The sequence below is a fragment of the Tupaia chinensis genome, unplaced genomic scaffold, assembly GCF_000334495.1.
Source record: "Tupaia chinensis unplaced genomic scaffold, TupChi_1.0 Scaffold000113_1, whole genome shotgun sequence".
NCBI lineage: Eukaryota > Metazoa > Chordata > Mammalia > Scandentia > Tupaiidae > Tupaia > Tupaia belangeri.
The window spans coordinates 5,440,370-5,455,356 of record NW_006159577.1 but is presented as its reverse complement, the minus strand read 5'-3'; the positions used below and the strand labels follow the sequence as shown (position 1 = coordinate 5,455,356).

Here is a 14,987-nt window from a genome sequence, read left to right as displayed (position 1 = left end):
GGCTTGTGTTCATGGATATGTATATATCAGCTGTGCTTGCTATTGAAAATATTTAGATTAATTAAGATCTTTAGTGAATCAATAAAATGTGAGGGGAAAAGGCATAGAAAACAACCATCGATACCAGAGACAGTGTGGGAGGAGGGTGAGAGATGGCAGAGGGTAAGAGATAGGGAATCAAAGATGGGGAAAAAAAAAGCAAAATATCCAATAAACAAGAAATGAAAATTATTTATTGACGATAACACATATGTTGATGTGCTTGATTGACCCAATATACAGTGTATTCTGGATGGAAAATCTCATTTTGTATGCTATAATGATGTAAGTAATATGAATGCAAATAAATAAATTTAAAGAAAAAAAAAACTGTGCAGGTATCCCAGTGAAAATGTTACTTACCTTCAGCTGTCATCAAGAACTTAGCCTCTGCTGGCTCTGACTTAAAGAAATCACAGGCTCTGAAATCTCAAAGGTCTTCACGATCTCCTGACAGAGAACAAAGAACATTTGGGCACTGAGTGTACAGCAAGTGAAACCAGGATCAGAACTATGCAACTATACAAAGTCAATATGTAGAACTTTACCTCCCAGTCACGGTAACTCAAAGCTATGATTCCTTGATTCCTAATTTGGGTATTTTGTTCTACTCCCTCATTTTCTTCATTAATATTCACAGGTTCTGTTTGAAAGATAAAATTTTCAAAGATTATCAAATGAAAAGAGGTAATCTGAATAGAAACTTATGATAAGAACAACACCTGTACTGAAAAGATACTTATAGGGGGACCAGCAGTTAGCATAATGGCTATGTTGCTGGACTCCCATGTAGTTGACCGCAGTTCACGTCCCAGACCTGGTGGCTTAAAACACACGCCGGGCGCATGTGTGTGCATACCCAAGATCCCAAGAGGAGAACGGAGAAGAAGGGGTTGTGGCGTGGCCATCCCCCCTGGGGAGTGATTTCTCACTTTCTATCTCTCTCTCTCTATCTGGTGAGCACACGCGCCCTATAGCAAAAAACTTCTCCAAAACAAAAGATACTTGTAATACTACATACTTATTAAATTTCATGCATTATTGAATTGTTCTATTAGTATTACAGTAGCAAGTAATATCCATTTGCTTCCATTTAAAAAGGCATGTAATAAAATAACACATCCATGGGACCAGCAGTTGGCATAATGGCTATGTTGCTGGACTCCCATGTAGTTGACCGCAGTTCACGTCCCAGACCTGGTGGCTTAAAACACACGCCGGGCGCATGTGTGTGCATACCCAAGATCCCAAGAGGAGAATGGAGGAGAAGGGATTGTGACCATCCCCCCTGGGGGGTGATTTCTCGCTTTCTGTCTCTATGTCTCTGTCTGTCTGGCGAGCACACGCGCCCTATAGCTAAAACCTCTAAGAAAAAATAAATAAAAATAAAATAACACATCCAAACATCTGGAAACCACTGTGTATCTATGTACTACCAAGACTGAGCCATAGTGAATCCAACATGAAATTGAGAATGTTTGGAATAACAAATAAGTGCAATGAAAGTACTTCTTTCTCCACAGGAAACCTTAGAAGGACATAAGTAATGCAGAGTGTGAAATTACTCAAGTAAGAATGAAAGATTCATAGAACCTCAAGAAAAAAAGGGGGTGGCACTTTGGAGAAAAGTAGCTAGAAAGAAGGAAACTACAAAAAAAAAAAAAAAAGACCAATTAGAAACTTTCTAAATTAAAATTTTAGGGAAATTATGTCATTTTTTTGGTTAATCTTTATAGCAGTAGATATTGAAACAATAATATAGATAAATCCATCAATGTTCTAAATACGACCATGTTTTCAATTCTGTCATTATTTGAGCAAGATAAATGATTAATTTGTTACATATAATGAAAACTCATTTTTATCTAGAAAAATATACTTCATAAACTCTAATAAATATATTTTCTCAAAATCAAGTTTTTCCAAACTTAGTATCATTTACCTATTATTGGCAATCGGTCTTGGTCAAGTCTTATTCTTGCAAAACCATCCTGAAACAGAAGCATGATTTTAGGAGAAGATCAGACTTAAACCTATAGTCACTGGGTGAAAATAAACAATTATGTAGTTCTTTATCTTAGACAACCAAAATGTACAACAACAATAATGAGGTGATACAGATGAGAGTTTGCTAACATCTTTCTTTACACAGGGTATTCTCTCAGTTTCTAATCAACTCTTTCACCCAGATGCAGCCTCTATCGTAAAGATCTTTGAAGTAAAACTCTGTCTTGTCTCTTGACTGACTTATACTTACTTTGAAATAATCCACATTTTATTATACATATTATACATATTTCTATCACTGGGACTGTTGGCAAAATATCCTTTTATCATTTCTCAGAACATACTTCAGTCAATACAATCTTTTTTTTTTTCGAGAGGTTTTCGCTATAGGGCGCGTGCACTCGCCAGACAGACAGAGAGAGACATAGAGACAGAAAGCGAGAAATCACTCCCCAGGGGGGATGGTCACACCGCAATCCCTTCTCCTACATTCTCCTCTTGGGATCTTGGGCATGCACGCACACGCGCCCAGCGTGAGTTTAAGCCACCGGATCCAGGACGCAAACTGCGGTTGACTACCTGGGAGTCCAGCGACATAATAGCCATTACGCTAACTGCTGGTTCCCAGTCAATACAATCTTTTGTCTAAGGTTCAAATCATGTATAGAAATGCAATCTGATATAAAACTAAAGACAGTCTAAAGCAAATTACCATAGTACAGTTCTAAGTAAAAAAAAAAACAAAAAAAAAACCCGATTTTAAAATAATTTACATCTTAAATAGCTACAAAACTAATATAAAGACCTTCTTGGGCTGGACCCAAGAAGGACCCAAAGTCTAGCAATGGTTAAAGGAGCTAGATCCCATGTGGCCAACTGCAGTTCGATACCATCATGACATCTCGAAAAAAAGGCTGGGTGAATGTGCACGTGTGCCTAAAATCCTGACTTATGGGAAAATGGAGGAGAAGGGATAGTGGCGTGATAATGCCCTCTTAGGAGTTCTTTTTCCCTCTCCCAGTCTTATATAGCAAATGCACAGGCCCTCTGGCAACTAAAAAAAGATGAAAAAAAAAAAAAAAAGACCTCCTACACATATCCTTTACCCATATTCACTGATTATTAAAGTTTTGCCATATTACTTTCTTACTGTCTTCCTGTATGTATTATTTATGAACAAGGTGGGAATGGTAGATGACATGACACTTGTCCCTAATCCTTCGGTATCTCTTGAGAAAAGGATATTTTCTTACAAAACACAACAACTGTCAAATTCAGAAAATTTAACATTTATGCCATTATTGTAATCTGATCTATCATTCCATATTCAAATTTTGCCAATTCTTTTTCTAAATAATTTCTAAAATGAAAAGGCAAACACAAATAATTAATTAGTTTCTTCTACCTCATATCCCAATTAATGTTTTGTTACAATGGTAACAAATAATGGGGGACCAGCAGTTGGTGTAATGGCTATGTTGCTGGACTCCCATGTAGTCAACCACGGTTTGGGTCTCGGACCTGGTGGCATAAACTCACACTGGGCATATGTGCATGCATGCCCAAGATCCCAAGAGGAGACTGGAGGACAAGGGATTATGGCATGGCCATCCCCCCTGGGGGGTGATTTCTCACTTTCTGTCTCTCTGTCTCTGTCTTTCTGGTGAGCACACGTGCCCTATAGCAAAAATCCCCCTCCTCCAAAAAAAATATAGTAAAATAAAATACATAATAGTTAGTAGAGATAGCTCTCATCTATAGCTTTTATTATGTGTCCTTTTTTCAAATCTGTAAGAGCAATTAAAGAAATAATCTTAACTCTTACCCGTATAATGAAAGAAACATGAAAGATGTTTTCCACTGTACGGGGGAAAGAATGTGGATCAATCACAAAGTCAAAGAAGGACATTGGAGTATCAGCTATAGACAAAAGAGGAAAAAATTCTTTAAAACAAGAAAATTATGCTCATTTATCAGTACCACTATCTCTCTCTAGCATTAACCAGAGACAAAACAAAAAGAGACAAAACAGGACCACTATCTCTCTCTAGCATTAACTAGAGACAAAACAAAGAGAGACAAAACAGGACCACTCATCCTGTTGTGGGAATGTAAATCAGTATAACCCTTCTGGAGGATAATATGGTATATCTATTAAAAATATGCTTTCCCACTGACCTGACAACCCTCCTTTAAAAAGCTGTCCTACAGAAATACTAGCACAAGTACACATGTTAAATATCAAAATTTTTCATGTCACCAGTTTAAACAAGAGTAAAATTCTATAAAAAAAGTATCCATTAATACTGAGTCTGTTACATATATTTATGATACAGCTTTATAATGGGAATCACTGAAAATAAGGAAGATCTATATGTACTGGTTTGGAAGAATGTTCCCATGGAAAAGTCACATTGTAGAAGAATATGTATATTAGTTAGCTTTTGGAAAAAGAAAAATACCCAGCTATGTATGATATATTTATTTAACTAACTTAAATATTGGGTTGTCAGGAAAGTCATGAAGTATTTTCCTCTGCAAAAATGCATCATGACTTTTCCAATGACCCAACAGAAAATAATCCGAAAATATTACACATCGCATTTTGTAAGTGACTACACTACCTTTAGGGAGTGAGAGGAAATAAAATAGGTAATTGATGCTTTACTTTTTTCACTTTTATGGCATATATTATTTTGTCATAGAAGAAAAACCCCATCTTTTAAAAATAAAAAGAAAGTTACTTTACCAACACTATCACACTGTCCTTTTAGAGGGAAGAAACCGTATTAAATACATGTGCCGAAAAGGAATCAAAATGATTCAAACGCTATGCACAGCTGAGAATGCCTTTTAAATAAAAATAATTCCATCAAAGGGGACATACTGAACTGATAAATACAAATTATTTCATTTTGAATTTGGTGTCATACTTACGATCATCTCGAAAATATGTTTGCAACAATCCCAAGATTCTTTCTACTTCTTTCTCTGTTGCTTCTTGATGAGATTCTTCCATTCTTTTTAACTGGAAAAATAATATTATCAAGCTGACTGACCTACTTGCTTATTAACAACCTTTCCTCTTACATACCCAAACTCCTTTAAATGTCATTTACTGGGTGGGAATTGTTAGCAGTTTTTACCCTCATCTTAAAATTTATAGTTTTAAGAAAAGATATCCTAGTTTCAGTAACATTTTTATATTAATTTATTAGAAGAGTAACATTACCAATTTAACCATTTTCAGGTTGCATATAAAGTAAAGAAATATAAAATGGGTAGTTTAGGACAGCAGTTGTCAGCTGGGAACAATTTTGACCTTCAGGGTACATTTGTCAATATCTGGAGCTATTTCTGGTTGTCACAACTAGGTGAAAGAGGAGTTGCTATCTGCTTCTAGAAAAGAGGCCAGGGATGCTGCTAACCATCCAACCATAAACAGGACAGCTCCACAAACTTATCCAACCCTAAATGTCAACAATGCTGAGGTTAAGAAATTCTGGTTTAGGAAAACTTATTAAAACTACAGAAATGAGTTAAAACAAAGAAAAATGACCAATTCAATGAAAAGCTTAAATAAAATACTTACTTACGTGGCAGAATATGACTACAACCCTAAATCTTAGAAAAGATGGCCAAACTGCATATATATTATATTAATATCTATTTTAACTTTAGATTTTAAAAAAGCAACATTTAAAAAAAAAACAAAAAAACAAACCTGGGCAGGCATTGCCCTCTGCTCTTCTATCATCCGAACTTTTCTTGGACGATCGATTCGTGGCTTTGGCACAGGAAGCTCTCCTTGTATTGAACCCAACCTAATGAAAAATATGCTTTCATATCTTTGCTATGTTTTTTAAGCAAACTAATTTACCAACTAAAAGCGGTGCTCATGGCATAGTTGAAATTAGACCAGTCAACAGTGATATCTGAGCTGACATCAGACCAAGACTCTTGGTAAGGTTTATGACATCTCTTCTGCTTCCTTTGTATTTCTAAATACAAAAAGCTTTATTTAACCAGGTACATACCAAAGACCTTCATTTTGTTCTGTACATTAAACCAGTGAATGTACCTGTGGAATCTTCTCAGCTATCTATTGTCTATTTTGCAAAGCCAACTTCTGAGATCAGAAAAAGGATGAACATGTGAGAAACATCTCTAGTGGGCCAAAAGCCTTGGGTCTACAGGTATCAGGGCAGAGGTTCACAGCCCAGGGACTACAGAACACACCTGTCTTAGGAGAACAGGTGAAGCAAAGGTCCCAGGATTCATTTCCCTTTTGAACTATCTCCACCACCACCACCCCCTCAAAAAGCCCTAATGCAGACTTAGGCTGTAGTAATAGTAGTAGCAAGAAATGGACCCATGCAGTACCTACACTTGAAGAGATTCAAAATATACAGTATAGATAAACAGATACATGTTTATGAACACAGAACCATTTTCTCATAACACTGAAGATCCTACAGTGCAATGATAGTAAAATAGTACAAGAGCATTTGTACAGATATCTACCCAGACACAAGAGTGACCTGGTTGGGAAATCCTACGCTAACAGTTAACACTTCTGTCTGGAGAAGTTACTAGAGGTTTCCGAGTTAGGGCTGGGAGAAATAAACCTCACTGGATAGAAAAGATGGGTGAAAAAACATTGGCAGCTAAAGGAACAGCAAGTTGCAAGTACTTCACCGTGACTGAAAGTAGGGCTAGATGATGAGATAAAGTTTAAGGCTTTATCTTTAGAGAGTAGGATTTATGACAAGAGTTTGCCACTCAGCAACAAAAACAAAGATTTGAACTTCATCCTATAATAAAGAAGTCTGGTCTTGATTATACATTATACAGTAGTTCTGGCACCTGAGTTACCTAGTCTTTGATAAAAAGAGATGCTGGACACTCCCACATGGTGGACCACAGTTTGAGTCCCCAGACCTGGAGGCTTGCTTTCTCACTTTCTCTCTCTCTCGCTTTCGCTCTCGCTGTCTCTCTCTCACTCTCTCTCTATGTGTCTCTCTCTGGTCAAATTAAAATAAATGAATGAATAAATAAAATTAAATAATTATTTTTTTAAAAATAACAAACACCTGGCCTCCAATCTGAGACCTACTACATCTGCATCTCCAAAGCCTTTTAACTGAGACACTACCAACTTCAAGAGGTTCACAAAGGTGAATCACAAAACACAAATACCCAGGAGCTATACCGCTTAAGGAAGAAAAGAAGAAACAACTCAGGATAGATTCCCTAGGAAAAAAATATGTACTTGAAGGCTGTCTAAAAGAACCAGTTAAAGCTGTTCTTGGTTCCTCCCTAGGACAGAGCTATGAAATTAATAAAGAAGTCAATTTCATTTGAGTGTAAAGAAAAGCTGTTCTGAAAAATTAAAAGTTATATCTAAAAATGAATTGGGCAGTTTATCTGACAGTGACTTAATTAGTCTTCAGAGATAAATCAATGATTATCTGAAAGGATGTTACAACAAATGGCACTGAACATATTGGTAGAATCTTAAGATACCCTCAATAGGAGGTTGTCATCCCCCTACATGATAAGGATGTCAAAGAGGATAAAACAAAACCAGACAGGTTACAGACTCAAAGTCTCACAAGCTAGAAAGCTAATGAGCCCTAAGAGGGCCCTCATAATGAAGTTCTGGCCTATGGCCTTTCAAGTTAAAACAAGGTGGCTAAAGCAAGATGAGGGATTGTTAAAGTTCATGCACATTAAGACTTTATAGACTTTTAAATTAAAAGTTTAGGAAGTCTACAAATGATGGCACCATGACCATCACCTTATAATACCAAACAATATTTGTCCTACAATAAAAAAAAAATTTAAAGTTCACAAATGGCTGGCCTATTGGATTTTTAAAATAATCTTACAGAAAGTGGAATGTATGGGTTTTATTAAAGGTGTTTTCTGCTGTTTTGCCTGATATTTTCCAGGAGTCATAGACTATGAATTCAAAATCAGAATTATCTTCATCACGGATGAGTTCTTCAGCTTCTAGTGGATTTACACCCATATGTGTTAGCTACAAAAATGAAGGAACACAAAAAAATGTTAAGCCATAAGCAATCATTCACTACATCCAATAATTTGTATTACTAAACCTTTCATCCACTAGATCCAATCATTTATATTACTAAACCTTTAAGAGGTGAAGCCTGCTTTCAGTATGTTAGGTTGTTGGCTAAATTTATTATTGCCACAATAATTTTATATATAAATTCCTATTTTTCAGAGGTACTTTCTTTTTGGCACAAAATATTCTTCAATGTATTTATAACCTTTGGTGAGAAAGTGAAATGATATGGACCAGTGCTTTCCCATTAAGGTGATTTTTCCCTAAAGTCTTATGGCAATACCTAGAGTCATGTTTGGTTGTCACAACTGATGGAGTATTGGCTTCTATGAAGTAGAGGCCAGGGAGGCTGCTAAACTTTGTATAATGGACAGTACAGGTCCCCAAAACAAAACCTTACCCAGCCCGAAATGCCAATAGTGCTGAGTCTGAGAAACCCTACTCTAGCCCATTGGCAGAGGAATTTAGGTGTGCCAGGGGAATGAAGCCTACTGGAAATTTTTGTATCACAAGTAGTTTATGAGTGCAATCATACTAGCATAAAAACATAAAATCACATCCTAAATCAGAAGCTCCAAGACAGAATAGAGAAGTTTGGCTGACTTTTAGATTTTAATGGTTAGCCAATTTCATAGAGATCACTGTTCAGCTTTTATCCCAGTATATACAGAGAGCAGCAGCACAGCATCAGTGAGAGAAGTGAGAGAATTACTCATTTTACAATTGCCTCCCTGGGAAAAGTTGGCAGAAGTTGAACAATTCTCCCATCTCATACTATCATACAGAAATTATATTGAATTTACTTTTATGAAAGTATAGTTTTATTACATTATATTTTATTACTATAAGATGTCTAGGAGTTATCAAATTAAAATGGTAATATCATATATGAACTGTAATCACAAAGCCCTCAGAGAGCGTAATACTATTAAAGTCAATCTAACTTAGAAGAAAAGAAAGGCTACAGGAGCCTTTCCAGAGTGGTATGATCAGCTCTCCTCAAGTCTCTCATCATCTGTCTTACCATCACACGCTTGTAGGGGAACATTTCAAGTTTCCTCTAGTCAAATTTATCTATCTTTTCCATCTTATACTTGGAAAGGTCTTGCTTATACAGAGACTAAACTCTATTTAAGCTTTTAGATTTAATGATTTTAAGACTTCTAAGGCTTTTTTTCTGATAGAGTACAGAACTTAACCTGTTAAATGAAAGTAATTTTTTAAAAATACCCACTATATGGTCACTTTATTAAGCTGCACATTACTGTGCATTTTCTTAAATGCATTATGCTTCACAATAAAAAGTTTGAAAAAAAATTTAAGAGGGACTACTCATATGCCTCACACCTTTACAAAATAATTATTTTATCTGGGCAGATCTAATAGTACTAAATCATTCTAATAGCATTTAACATAAATATCCAGTCAGAAACACAATGTTCATATCATGTTGTATCTATCTATGCTAAGACATAGGCTGGCTCAGAGTAGAATTTATTACTTTTATTTCAGAGTAGAATTTTTTGAAAGACAACTGAATGAGATATAAAGTCAGTCTCAATGTGTGTTCTTTTTTTTGGTAAATCCATCAAGAAAATGTTTTAAAATGTCAGGTAACAACTATTCAAACTTGTTAAGAGGTAAAGAAAGTAAATAAAGTAAAACTAAAAATAGCAAAAACCCAATTATATTTATATAGCTCTGAAATAGTCTCAAAGACAGACTGTGGTTCAAGTGCCAGATCCAGAGCCTTCAAACTCACACCAGGCATGTGTGTGCGCATGCCCAAAATCCCAAGAAGAGAAGGAGGAAAATGGATTACAATGTGATCATCCCCTCTAGGGGGTGATTTCTTACTTTCTGTGTCTCTGTGTCTCTCTGGCAAGCACATGCACTCTATGACAAAAATCTCTCTAATAAATAAATAGAACACTAAGAAAGTTTCAAAATACTGTAAGCTCCTACCCTAAATTCTACTACATAGCTCTATCATTTTATCTGTTTAAATCTCTTTGGAGGAATCTGAAGCAAAAAAGTTAAAAATGAAGTGCAAACCACGTGTATATGGATATAAACAAAGCAAATAATTTTACAATACATAACAGATAAGACATTTTTCATTAAGATTCTGTAGCTTTGACTTACTAGAGTCTCCACATATCTCAGCATATCAAATGAGCTCAGATCAGAGCGCAGCTGTTTTGCCTTCTCTTTGCCTAAATCTGAAGCCAAAACAAGAAACTGGGCATCTAGGACTGCTTCTCTTGCTCGGGACACTATTCAAAAAAGAACGGAAACATACATATTATGAAACACAAATTATCCACAGATATTTTCCCTAAATATGCAACTGTTTACTATTGGGATGTCTGAAAAGTCATGACACATTTTTGCATGGAAAAATAAATCATGACTTTTAGGACGACCCAACAGAATTTCCCATTAGACTGAAAAAATCTCAGCAGGCTAAACACTAGCCTATCTCCTTCTAAAATTGGCTCCCTTATCCAAATCACCAAAATATTCAATCAAAGCTTTTCAGTCTTCCTACAAGTCAGCCCTCTCTCTAGTTTTACTACTCCTGCACTAACGCACAATCTCTTAATAACCTCAGGTTAACCAGTTTATATGCTGGGCAGGACCATGGGGCTCATGCCTTATGTGGCAGCACAGACAACACAGCATAAGCAACCCCAAATGTACATTCTGCAGGGAGCAGGGCAGTGACACCTGGGGACGGATGCTCAAAAAAGATTTGACAAAGGACAAGGTGTTTAAGATAAGCTGTGGAAGAGAAAAAGCTTTAACTAAAAGGAGAGGAATGGGACAGGCAAACACAGGCTAGTCATGGGGAGAGATGGTATGAAGTTTGGAGAGATAAAGAATCAACTAGAGGAAACAGCAGGCCTGAAGGGGCTGGTTTCATCAGACCCTGTAGGACATTCAAGCATGAGAGTAGTTTGGGAACACCTGCAAAGGAGAATTCTAAAGAAAGCCAAGAAGAAAGAACATGGCAAAGTTCAAACACAGAAATGCTTGTGTCCGGCTTGCTTCTCAGACTGTTTCTCCTGAATCACTGATTTCATCAATGATCCTCACAAAAACTTGGCTGGTAAACTCACTGACTCTAGTTTTTGCTCTTGTTCTCCATTTCTGTTCTCAAAGGAAAAGTTTTTAATCATCCCAGAAGAGTCAAATCAGATGTGACAATGACTAAGAGAACAAAACAAATACAGATGCTGGTTACTAGGTAGACCCATTCCTGGGCTGATGGTAGACCCATCAGCCTCACAGCACATCCTGCAAGAAATGTACAAATACCACGTCATGGATAACTTGAAGGTCTCTAGAGTTATCTCCAAGACCATCAAATCCATGAATGCCAAGCATCTGGGATTCTGTTTGCCGAGCAACTCCTAGGGCTGAGTTGGATGAATAATTTTGCTTTAAATTTTTGCTTTAAGCACTGGAAATACCTGCAGGGGGAAATGATGTGTAGATTAAAAGTTAATAAGATATGCAGTCAATATCAAGAGTAAATGAGGCCCAGATAACAGTAAGGAGACTGACTGGGACTCTAGGCTGGGAAAGGAAAAGTGGTCAGAGGGTGGGAGAGGTATTTAACTGGGTGAAAAGGAACAACTTGGTTCCTGGAGGTGCTTGATTTTGGCATATCAGGATGAGGAACTAGTAGGGAGGTTGTCTCAGTGCAAGGAAGAACCAAATTGGGGAGCACATGCACAGAAAAGTGTTAAAAGGAGACAACATGTAAACCCCTAGCCGTGCTAAAAAATGACCAGAAATAAATGCTATGGTCCTCAAAGAATAAGAACAATTGTGTCATACATCACTTCTGTTGACTTGTTTTTACCACTATATTTGGATTCTCTCTCCGCTTTTCTATGAACCATAAGAGAGGGACCTAGATGGGATAATGGTCTAGGTAGTTGCCCTAGGGCTCTGACCCAGAGCCCACATCAGGGAGTATCCTACCTGTCCTCTGTCATTGGACAGACCACTGCTGCTACTACCACCATTGCTGCTTTTAAGTCAAACTAAGACTACTTAAGAGTTTATTGGGAGGGACCAGCAGTTAGCGTAATGGCTATGTTGCTGGACTCCCATGTAGTCGACCACAGTTCGCGTCCTGGACCCAGTGGCTTAAAACTCAAGCCGTGCACGTGTGCATGCATGCCCAAGATCCCGAGAGAAGAATGGAGGAGAAGGGACTGCGGCATGGCCATCCCCTCTGGGGGGTGATTTCTCTGTCTGTCTGGCGAGCACACGTGCCCTTAGAGCAAAAACCTCTCAAAAAAAAAATAGTTTATTGGGAGCAGGGGTGGGGGGCACTCTTGACAGGGTCTTGTCACAACACAATCCCCTTTCCCCAGCTCTCCAGCTAGTCAGGATTTTGGGTGCCTATGCCCAGTATGCTTCAAGTCAACAGGGGACCTCAACCCACAGTCAGTCATGTAGCCTCCAGCACTGCAGCTCAGTACACTATGGCCTGCACCACTGAGGCTGGGCCTAAGATTATTTTTTAATGCTCCCATGGTCTATAGAGTTTAGTGCTCTCTGACATCTCTCTCTCAAACACACACACCCTTGCTTAGAGACCAACAGGTCCACTTGAAGACATGGCCTCCTCCACCGGGTTATAGGTGGACCAACGCAAGGAGCTGAGGGAGGGGAGATTTGGAGAGGGAATCGAAAAGAAGCAGGCTGTGGGGCTGGAACTGAAAAGAAACAGGCTGTCAGGCTAGCCCGATTCTTTAGTTCATCCATTCAACATATATCCGCTAAGGATACAGCAGTAAATAAATGTAAGAGAAACAGAAAAGTGACACATTTAAAGATCTCAGACTTGGACATCAGAACCACCTGATGGGCTTGTTAAAACACACTATGGGACCCACAGAATTTCATGTACAGCCTTTAATATGTGCCCAGAAAAGGGTTAATACAAATAGTACTGCTATTAAAAAAAAAAAAAACTTGTAAAGCACTATTAGAAATTGGAAATTGATGTCAATAATTTATCTTACTCAAAACCAATTTAAATAATACATCTGATAATATATATATAAATTAGTGAATTACCTTCATTAAACAGAGTATTGGCCTCTTCAAGGACCTCTGTTAATTTGTCGCTAGCGTTCAGAATATCCTCCCGGTTTTCTGTTTTAAAAAAATACAAACTTTGGGAAATGTGTTCATCATACACTAATAAATCATTCACAAAGTTATCACCTGCAGTAGTAGAGCCAAGCCTTGCACCCTGCTCCCTAGATTATTACTTCAAACATCTTTATCTTTTTAACCAAACTGGCACGGAGAGAGAAAAAAGTGACTCTCGCCCTTAAGCAGCAAGAACCTTGAAAGGAACCTTGACCCAAAGGGTTCGATTCCGATTCCCGCAGCCTCTGAGGAATGCTCCATAACAATGTGCTTCTCAAACTCGTCAAGGGACATAATCACCTAGAGGGCCACGCAACAGATGGACGGGCCCACCCAGAGTTTCGGATTATTTAGGTCAGGGTGGGGTCTGAGAACGCGCAGTTCTGACAATTCTCGCGTGACGCTAACACCGCAGGGCTGCCGAGCCCACGTTAAGAACCGCAGAATGCAAGAAAACGGTCAGGGCGCCCGCGTCCTGCCTCTCCCCTGCTGCTGTCAACTCTGGCCAGTCGCCGAACAGTTTGGCCTCCAGCTTTCCAGACTGCCAATCAGAGGCCGGCGTGCCCCCTCCCCCAAGGTCGTGCGGTTCCCAGACAAAACGGAGGTGGCGGCACTTCGTAAACAAATGCAGGCGCAGCCCGCTGCGAGGAGCTGTCCCCCAGTGAGCTGTTCCGAGCCGCCGCCGCCCTGGCCTGCGTCCGGGTACCTGCCTCCCAGCCCGCCTCCAACCGTCTCCGGTCTCGCCAGGCGCAAGGCAGGGACCGCGCGCCCGGCCCGCGCCGCCCCGAGGCGCCGCCTTACGTTGGACGGAGTTGATGAGCGCTCGGTACTGATGGCGGATCTGGCGGCACAGGCCATGGTCGGTCTCCGCCTCCAGGGTGGCTGGATCCACCATCTCATCCCCAGAATCCGACGGCTCGATCTCCTCCAAGCTCGGACGCTCTGGGGCCTCCCTGCGCTCCTGCGCGGCGCCGCGGCGGGACGCAGGCGACAGCGGGGACCTGGAACGAGAGCGGGACCGGGTGCGATCCCGGTGCGGGTCGCGGCCCCGGCCCCGGCCCTCAGACCGGCGGCCGCTGCTGTCCCCAGACATAGCGCCAATTCGCGGTGCAACTTCGGAACGGCGGAAGTTCGCGCCAGAAACTGAAACCCCTGCTCGGCGCGAGCGCCTGCTCCCGGCGGAACGCCGCTTCCCGGCCGGCGCCCGGGCGCACAGCGACGCCTGTGGTGGGAGGCCGGCGACGGGCTGGGCAGGGTCTCCAGGACTGGGATGCCGCGGGCACTGGGTTCAGAACTCCTGCCAGGACACCTTGAGTGTCTGGGTCTACCAGATACACCCGAAGTCACAGACCGGCGCCTTTTGTTCCCTAGTCATTTATGAGATCTCAGTTTCTTAGAATCTTAATTTTCTGGTCACCTGCGCCCATCCCGCTAGACCTGCGCCTTCCCCGGGTCCCTTTGGCTCCCCAAGGCACAGCCACAGCCTGGCAACAGCATAGACAGGCAGTGCATGTTTGTTGAGAAGGTTCCTGGAATGGAGTAGACGAGCCCTGGACGTAGAGACAAGCAGACGAGGCGTGCCGCCCATCTCTGACCTTGGTTTCCCTGAGCCATCATGTGGGTGGGGGTGGGGTCAGATGGGTTTACGTGCAGCTGTCAGTACCACTGT

General features: G+C 40.0%; 1 protein-coding gene across 2 annotated transcripts in view; it reads right to left on the bottom strand.

Annotated features, from left to right (window-relative positions):
• The window catches only part of NSMCE4A (NSE4A component of SMC5/6 complex), a 17,152-nt gene extending 2,468 nt beyond the window's left edge, over nt 1–14,684 (bottom strand). The window contains exons 1-10 of one of the 2 annotated variants that reach the window (XM_006143939.3): nt 14,120–14,684; nt 13,241–13,318; nt 10,286–10,416; nt 7,938–8,089; nt 5,771–5,870; nt 4,984–5,074; nt 3,872–3,906; nt 1,982–2,030; nt 588–682; nt 403–489 (exon numbers count right to left, since the gene is read on the bottom strand). In XM_006143939.3, coding sequence (XP_006144001.1) covers nt 415–489; nt 588–682; nt 1,982–2,030; nt 3,872–3,906; nt 4,984–5,074; nt 5,771–5,870; nt 7,938–8,089; nt 10,286–10,416; nt 13,241–13,318; nt 14,120–14,411 — 1,098 coding nt within the window. In that variant the 5' untranslated portion in view covers nt 14,412–14,684 and the 3' untranslated portion in view covers nt 403–414. Of the gene's footprint in view, nt 1–402; nt 490–587; nt 683–1,981; nt 2,031–3,871; nt 3,967–4,983; nt 5,075–5,770; nt 5,871–7,937; nt 8,090–10,285; nt 10,417–13,240; nt 13,319–14,119 lie in introns of both variants that reach the window. The other variant, XM_006143938.3, reaches the window with a different exon arrangement.
• Nucleotides 14,685–14,987: the final 303 nt, after the last annotated feature.